Here is a 9,287-nt window from a genome sequence, read left to right on the forward strand (position 1 = left end):
GAAAACATGATTAAATTGCAGAAATAATAAGAAAGGGTTTAGAAATCTTCTCCAAATTGTCAATGAGGATCAATCTCTAGAATCCCAAAAGAGTGGCTTACAAAAAGTCTCAGGTAGCAGAAAGAAAGCGTAGAATAAAACTTAGAATAAAACTTAGGGTTTTTCTCCCAGCAAATAAAAGGTATTTATAAAGCTCTCCAAATAGGGTAAAAAAAAGGTAACGGCCTGGTTAAGACATTTCTCAGCCAGGCGGGTATCTTAGGTAGGCAGGTTTTAACGTGAAACTTGTCGGTTCAGACTTCGCTTCTCAGCCAGGCGGGTTCCTCAGATAGGCGGGTTTTAACGTGAAAGTTGTCGGGTTAGACTTTGTTTCTTAGCCAGGCGGGTTCCTCTGGTAGGCGGGTATTCACGTGAACCAACATTCATCTCATATGCTTGTGTGTATCCATAATAGCTTATTTTCCTCCAATTTCCTCCAAAGTGTCCTAAAACCTGTAAAGACTCGATAAAGAACTAAAAGACTCCAAAAACACACTTTGACTCAATAAAAAGTGTAAAATAAGAGAGAAAACAAAGATTCAAAACCGATAAAAATACCATATATCATTCACCATCGTCTTCGTTCCCTCTCTCCGGTGAGCGCATCTCGTTTAGTACCAATAAAATTCTGGTAACCGTCTCTGCTTTCTCTTCTGCTTGTTGCTCTCCACTCGGACCTCCGGTCTCGGGTACCACTCCGTGTACCACTTGCAGCTCCTTCTTCCTCCGGCACGTACACGTCCGTCAAGAAATCCAGAATCTTATCAATCGCCTCCGGGTACTCCCTTATAAAGTTCTCAGGGCTAATATCCTCGCATTGGTCCTCCACAAGATCCAATAATAACTTCTGCAATTTGTCGGCTAGCTCCACCTCCGCCTCTCCATGATCTCCCACCGGGATAGTTTCAAACTTCCTTTGTGCATCCATTCGTACTTGAAGTCGGCTTGGCTCGCCAATCTCCAACACTATTGTCTGGTCATCCTGATTAACTTCCAACTCCTCCGTTTTATCCAAACATTCGGACGGATCGGTCTCGACGGACCAGTTGGTGTCGTCGGCATCGAATACCCCGTCCTCACTCTCATTACTCGAATTATTTGGCCCTTGGCTGCTTTCTGATTCCGTTGACAAGAACCCGTTACGATGTCCACAATCCTCATGTCTCGGCCCCTCATCTCCTGAATCATCCCCGCAACCTGAATCACCTGAAGACATCTAAAAAAAATACCCACAAGAAACAAGGTCAGACGCTTAGTTCGTTCTAAGGTTCAACCTAAACTAGACAAGCAAACTACCGGATAAAAATTCATGTTCTTGCGACACATTACTCGATAAAACTTTGAAATGCACAAGTGCTCGCGGGTTCGAAAACACCGCTCTGATACCACCATTGTAACGTCTCCGAACCGTCCTAAGACCACGAAGGCCATCGGACAGCCACGGGACGCCACTTGCGGAATTGCACCTAGGTGATCCGGTCGAGGGATGGAAGCTGCTGACTTCCCGACCGGTCCTCCCTGGCACAACCCCACCCGCATCCGAGGTTACTTAGGCTTTGCTCGTGGCCTGGTGCGTTGTGTTAGCCCGGACAAGGCCGAGTATCATTTGCAACTTGCCATGTTTTCCTGAAAACCGTATATATTACTTTAGTAAAATAATTCATCATAAACAAATCATTAAAGTAATATATAAAGATAGTCGGAAAAATTTATACATAACCATTTATAAAATATAGGGTTTTACAAGGAACACAAGGAAAACCCTATCTGGCACCCTAAAGTTTGCTCCAGCTCTAGACTCACTTAAGCTCTCCTGCAAGGCCAAAATATTATCATGAGTAATCTAAGATTACTCAGTGAGCCTGGGTACCCCTTTATCCTAAACAGGATTCTATTTCCCAACCCGACTACCCCAGCAGACAAAGAAAACAAGCAAGTGAAACAAACTAGCAAGTTATCAAAGTAACGCAACAAAAGCTATAGCGGAAGCAATCAAACAACAAACACGCAAGAAAGACTAGATCACTACGACTTACTTCGAAACGATCTAAAAAAATAATTGCTATTATAAGAGAGAAGCGACCTAAGGGAACAAGGAACTACTTGGAAACCTTAGACTCTTACCTCCTACCCGACTCACTAAGACGTCTAGAATATGACAAGAATACTTGAAATACCGTAGACTCTTAGACAAAACGCAACATGCAAAGACGACTAGACATAAACAAGTGACGCTTGAATACTCTAAACTCTTTACACCTAGGGCCCTTCGATATTCTGTTCCGTTCCAATCCTTCCCCATGTCAAGACCACAAAGTTCTCCAGCATGATCCCACCTTTAGCTACATCGTCATGTAGCGGTTACACCGGTAGCTAGCCAGTCGTAACATTGTCTCGCGTTGAGAACTCTCGCGAGACATATGCTTTTGGAAACAGAAGTATCGACACACTACTCTAGCTTCGGACTCAAGAAACGAATTCAAGAGACTAGGCTAAAATAAAATACACAAGGATAATTCAAGCAACGATTAATCAAGCATACAAGCATGAAATCAAGCGAAAAATAACCATGCAATAATCAAACAAGGAGCAAGTATATAAATCAAGCAACTTAAGATTATTCTACATGCATGCAACAATATAAGCAACTTAAGCAAAGATTATGCAACAAGTCCTAATACGCATGCAACCAAATAAGATTTACCCATTTAAATCCTAAGTCCAAATTAACATGCAACCTAACCGATTTACTCATTTAAATCCTTAAGGTTAATTTAAGCATGTTCTAACCTCGATTAAAATTATGCAAAACAATGCAAATTATTTAATCATCTATCATGCATGCAACCGGATTTTAACAAGAAAATATTCAAGTAAAACTAGGTTCATTTTAGCATGCAATTCCAACCAAATTTTTAAGTCCCAATTTACTTAAAATGCAACCGAATTCAACATGCATGGTGATTCAAGTTTGATGTGCATTTAAACATTTCACTAAGATGAATCCTACCATACTAGGCATGCAATCAATTTAAACCAAAACTACATGCATATATGCTACATGCATTACCGCAGACTCACCTTTCGCGTATCGACGATGATTACACAGACTCACTGCACCACACGATCAGACGGTCTTTGCGTCGACAGTCCTCCGCTCCTTCGACCGTTCTCGTTCTCGACTTACTCGATCCAACCGCGTTTCTCTCCCGAAGGGTCTCTTCGATAGAAACTCCTTTTTCTTCGACAGCTTGATTTCGACATTAACTCCGGGTTTTCTCGATGATCACTCGATAACAACTCCGCTCCTTCGTCTATGATTACTTCGACGGCAACTCCTTCTTTTACTCGATGATTTCTCTCTCGACAATCTCTCTTGTTCCTCTCTTGTCTTTGAGAGAAAGCAAGGCTTAAGTGTTTGAGTGTTTAAAGAAATGAGAGAAATGAGAAACTTAGGTAGTGAGTCTCACTCCCCCTATTTATAAGCTCGGATTCTCTCTTGCTTCCCTTAGTGCAAATCGACATGTGTCTTCCTCCCTTCTTGCATGTGCAGCGTGCTCCTCACTCCCCAATAGCGTCTTGACAATTAGTCCACTAATTCTTCTTCATTAGTGCATGAAAATCCTCTTACTAGTGCATGTTACTTAATTGCCACAAGATTTTGTAAGGCAAAGATGCACAAGACTTGTCTCAATGTTGCCCTCTTCTTTCCCTTAAGACTCTTGGCAAAAATTAGTGAGACTTGGCCACCTTGAACACCACTTCTTCATTTATCTCCTTGATTAAGCTAATCCTCCACTATCTCTCTTAATCTCCTTGAATTTTTAAATTCCTCTACTAATTTCTCCTTGATTAAAATAATCTTCCACTTATCTTAATTCTGATTGGTCGAAATTTTTTGGAAATAAGAATTTTCCCAAAAATATTCAATCCTTCGTCCGGCACCTTCGACGTTCCCTCCGGCATTCCTCGACTCACTCGGACCAGTTCCTCGATCGTTCGGTCAATGGCTATCGGTCCTCTCAGCTTTGCGCGTCACGATCGAGCACTCCTGTCGACCATTGGTCGATCGTTAACGGTTCTCTCGGTAAATTTTCTCGACAACTTTTCTCGACTCCTCGATCATTCTTAGGGTCCTGGCCGTACTCCCGGTCACTCCGTCTTGGTTTGGTCATTTTTCAACTCCTGACTTTTTCCTCGGACTTCTTCTTGTTGTTCTTCTTTGTTTTACATCTTCTTTCTTTTTAAGTCTTTTCTGGTCCATTTCCTTGATCTTTTATTTTGGGTTTTTTACTCTTGGTGAGGGTCATTACAGAGTCATTGCTTGATGTAGTCATTGCTTGGAGGAGGAGGGAGGCAGCGTTGTGTGGAAAAAAAAATTAGGTTCTAGGTTTCGTTCGGTGCTCTGATACCATATAAGGAATGAGTATCTTCAATATATCAAATGAGAGAAGTTACAGACATATATATACTAGCAGAGGGAGACTAGGGTACAAGTATTTACTTATAAACATATACATATCTACTCTAATAGTTTCCTCATCCAACAAAAATCTTGTGCTTTCATGCAAATTTTCACTCCAGGGTAGCAGTCTAGAATACAAGACCAGATCTTCCAGACGTTTTAGTTTTTGCAGAGAAGGCATTGGATCTTCTTGGAGATTTACTATGAGTTTCAGGGAGTTAAGACTCGGAAAGATCAAATTCATGTCTATGGGAAGTCTTTGTACGCTGCAATGCAGTGTCAACTCGACAAGGATTTCAAACAGAACAGTTTCTTCGGAAAATAAAATGAAGGTCACTACTTTAATCTTCAAGACACAAAGGTTTTTCAGTTTGGATAAGGAAACTAAGTCTAAAGGAACTCTTCTTTGGTCCTTCAATATGTGGAACTCGTAGATCTCCAAGTCCCGAAGATTAATAAGTAACTCATGTTTTAGTTTGCTCCATCTGTAGGAGGAGATAGACCCAGGGCCGTGCCTATAGTGTAACAAAAAAAGGCATTAGCCTCAGGCCCCCACATTATATATAAAATTTTGGTCTAATGATTCAAAAATATTTTCATTTATGTTTTCCACTTGAGTTCAAAACCAAATTCTTAATCTTATGTTAACAAAAAGTTTTTCTTTGTTTTCTCAAATGTGTTTCCACGAAGTCTTCTTGTTATTATAATTTATTTTTTCATGTTTATAGTGGTGTAAAAGTTGATTTTGATTTTGTTTATAACATATATAAAAGACTGATTCTTGTTTATTTTTTCTGTTATATGAATATTGGTTAATATTTATGTTTTCTGAATTTGTAAAAATAATTCAGAAAATGCTTCTATATGAATATGATTTTTAAGAAAAAAAAAATTAAGATATTTTAGACATATAATTGTTGTTTTACACCTCTTTCTTATATATATATATATATAATTATATGTTAATTATCATTAAAAAAAATATTACACTTTTAAACTTGCCTTAAACCCCTAGAAAGGCTGGCACGGCACTGGATAGACCTCAAAGCTTATCCAACACCACGTTAGGTACTCGCTTCCTTGTCACGTCAAATCAGTTAGTTTTCAGCTTCTTGTGCACTCTGCAGAGTACTCATGATGTTTAAAATCTAATACGGACTCCTGTCAACATCAGCAGACTGTTTTCACAACCGTATCTTCAAAAGATTCCTCAAAAATGGTTACATGCATGGTTTTCCGATCTTGGTGCAATTATTGCATCAATGGGCTGATATTTTCCATTGGGTAGTATAGGAACTTTTAACATAAGTTAGAATTTAACATTCCAATAAGAAATAAACATATATTTTGGTCCATATAGAGTTAGGTTACGTTTTGACTAGCTTTATGCAAGATGCATGTGTGGACAGTTGTTGGAGTTTGTTGCAGTTATAAGAGTGTCTGAATTGTTTTGGTGTAGCAACTAAATGTTGATACGTATGGTTCGTGAGATATGTTGCTTCAGATATTAAAATGGAAATTTTATTTCAAAGACCTCGTTAAATAAGAAACAACAAACACACGTCACACAATATATTGAAAGAAAAAGAAAAACAAGGAATTTGAATTCGAATAACGTTCTCTTATTATACATTAAGTTCATCTTCAATCTATAATCAAGTGCTTGACAAGATCATCCAATGCATTGTATGAAGAGCCTCCACTTCTAACAGAGGCTTTGAGCTTCTCTTTTAGAACAACGGCTCTCTCCCTCATCGGCCATGATCAACCTCTTCACAGCTCTCTCGACTACTACTTTTTTCACTTCACCTTAAAGTAGAATCCAAATTCTCCGATCCATACGTCTTCTATATACATTGCGTTTAAGTTCTGCTCACCGTTAAAAGGCCTGCGGTCATCAGCACATATTTTAGTAGCGTCGAACAAACATTTTCAATCGATCTGGAATCTTCAGCTTTGGTAATATTCCTTGTTTCTTCACACTCAGTTTAATCAAACTAGGCAAGGCCTCTTCGTCGATCAGCAACTCATCTAATCTTACCATGAACAATTTAAGATTCCTCAGCCGACTGAAACCTTGAGCGCTGATGCTCATCTTAGTTCCCGAGTATGTACAATCTTTCAGGACCAGATCTTCCAGTCTAGGCAATTTCTGCAGAGCAGGCATTGAGTCTTCCTCCATATTTGTTCCGACAAGTGTCAAAGACTCCAGACTGGGAAAGATCACATCCACTAACCCGCTTTCTGATTCCGACGATAACTTAAAGATTCCCACTTCGAGCTTCAGGACACGAAGATTTATGAGTTTAGAGAAGTGAGAAGTGTGTAAAGGAACTCTTCTCTGGTCTACCCACTTTGAGTCATCGTAGATCTCCAAGTCCCGAAGATTTATGAGTAACTCATGTTTCAGCTTGCTCCAGCTGTAAGAAGAGATAGACCTCAACGTCTGAAGGTTTGCTGCGTCACCTATTAGACATTCTCCCACGAATTTTCCGATGACATGCCTTAGTGATGTGAGCTCACTTAGATCGGTCGTGCACTGGAAGGAGTCCGAGTCATTGCTGGACCTGGACGCATCAAGTGTTTGTAGAAATCGTAAATTAGAGACGAAAGCTGGTAATATAGTGACATTATTATCAGCAATCCCAAGGTACCTCAAGTGAATTAATTCCCCGATCACTTCTGGTAAAGATTCTCTGATATAACGCTTACCACAAAGCAAAAGTCCTCCCATATTAAGCACTCGAAGTAGATTCAGTTTCAAGTTTGAGGTTCTTACACTCCCCACCATTCCTGTCCCTTCTCCGAAAAACATGAAGGTTCGCATCCGTTTGTTTACACGTCTGTCGACCAAGTAATTGTTGTTCATAAGATGGTGAACCACTTCCCTTCTGCACATAGTAGAAGAATGATGCTTCTCGTTGTAAACATTTACAAAGTTAAGCTCTTTAGCTTTCTTGATAACCACGTCTCTGAGAAGATCATGGATTTTGCAAGTCATCACCTTTCCTCTTTCTATTCTTTCAGCTTCCAGTAAACTTCTATCTATCAGCTCATCGATGTAGTACCGAGCCACATCTTCCATCATCATCTCTTCATCCTCTTGTATAAACCCTTCCGCTACAAGTAAACGTATCAATTTCTCCACATTAATCTCATAGTCCTCAGGGAAGATGCTGAGGTAAAGAAAGCAAAGTTTCAACTCGTGTCGCATCTCCTTGAAGCTTAGATCAAAGACAGTGGAAATATGAATGCAGTTATCGTTTAGGCGTCGCCATAAACCAGCACAAACCTCGTGCCACTCGTTTGTCCTCTTCCTAGACAAAATCCCTGATAGCACGACTATAGCAAGCGGTAGTCCACCGCACTTTTGAACCATTTCTTTTCCACTTCTCTGAAGATCCTCATCGACCTTTTCGATATTCCTGAATGCTTTCTGTTCAAACAACTTCCAGCTTTCTTTAATTGTCAAGAACCTTAACTTATGAGCGTAGACTGTCCCATCCACGCCTTCAGCAATCGCTCTAATACGTGTAGTTATGATGACTCTACTTCCTCCATGATTGCATGGTAAGGCTCTCTTCAAGCTCTCCCACGCGGGTGGATCCCATACATCATCTACTACCACCAAATATTTTTTTCCTTCAAGAAGACCGTAAAGGTACACTTCTAACTCCTCATCCTCCTTTAACATATTGATCTTTTCATCAATTTCTTTCGTAGAGACTACTCCCAAAGACCTTATAATTCTCACAAGTATATCTCTTGTTTTATACTCTTGGGAAACGTAAGTCCACGCACGGCAATCAAATCTTCTCTTCACTTCCACCGAGTTGTAAAGCTTCCTAGCAAGTGCAGTTTTTCCGAGACCTCCCATACCAAATATGGAGATGATATGCCTCTTGTCCTCCTTATTATCACCAAGAAGCTTTACCAAAAGAATCTTAGCATCATCTTCCATACCAACTACTTGCTGTTCCTGATCAACAGGTGGAGTACGTCGAAGCTGCCTCACCCTCAAATTTGTAGAACTCTCTCCTCGAGACTCGTTGAAGGATCCTATGCCATAAGTCTCCCTCTTGCGAGTAATATCCAAGATTCTTGTCTTAAGGATCCTGACATCATCAACTATGTTGTACGCATCCATCTTCTCGCCTACTTTGTTGGTCAATCTCCTTAAACCTCGCCTTTGTGATCTTTCTTCGAGTTTCAGAGTATAGGAGTCCAAAACATCTTCAACATCGTATGCTAAGTCCAACACCAGTTTTGTCCACTCTTTCGAGACTTCATCTTCTCTTTCTCGAGCTTCAACATCCTTGAGATAACCTTGGATACAGGTCAACTCCGTCTTCAGGTACTCTAGATCGTCTTTGACTCCCATAAACATCGATGCTTCTTCTATGAGATAGTTGCCGATCTTTCCCACAACGAATCCCGTGATAGCATCTACCATCTCAAAAGAATCTGAGTCGAAGGATTTCAAAATATGGACAATATTGAGATTTGTTTCCCTAGATTGTGTCAACAATTTCAACTTCTCTAAAGCCTTTGACACAGGTTCTGGTTGTGGTTGTTTGTTTTTTTTGACTCTTTATCAAATATTAACGCCTCGTAATATTCTATGGACACTATCCCCTGTTGGTAATTTTATAGAAGAACTCAGATGCAGAAGTGACAGCAAATTTCATTTGTCAACTATATGTTATTTTTTGTTGTTAGAAAGTTTCAAATTTTTCGTAAAAAATATCTACACATTGACATAAACACTAGTAAACGTGGGACC

General features: G+C 39.9%; 1 protein-coding gene across 1 annotated transcript; it reads right to left on the minus strand.

Moving 5' to 3' along the window:
* On the minus strand, window positions 6,053-9,098 carry LOC104711136 (putative disease resistance RPP13-like protein 3). Its single transcript, XM_010427816.1, has one exon. It carries the CDS (start codon window positions 8,955-8,957, stop codon window positions 6,414-6,416), a length of 2,544 nt encoding a protein of 847 aa, XP_010426118.1. The 5' UTR covers window positions 8,958-9,098; the 3' UTR covers window positions 6,053-6,413.

Source organism: Camelina sativa, chromosome 9 (genome assembly GCF_000633955.1).
Source record: "Camelina sativa cultivar DH55 chromosome 9, Cs, whole genome shotgun sequence".
Taxonomy (NCBI): Eukaryota; Viridiplantae; Streptophyta; class Magnoliopsida; order Brassicales; family Brassicaceae; genus Camelina; species Camelina sativa.

Bases quoted from the DNA above. Each gene is read 5' to 3' on its own strand.
- LOC104711136 (XM_010427816.1), bottom strand. From the start codon at position 8,957: ATGGTAGATGCTATCACGGGATTCGTTGTGGGAAAGATCGGCAACTAT.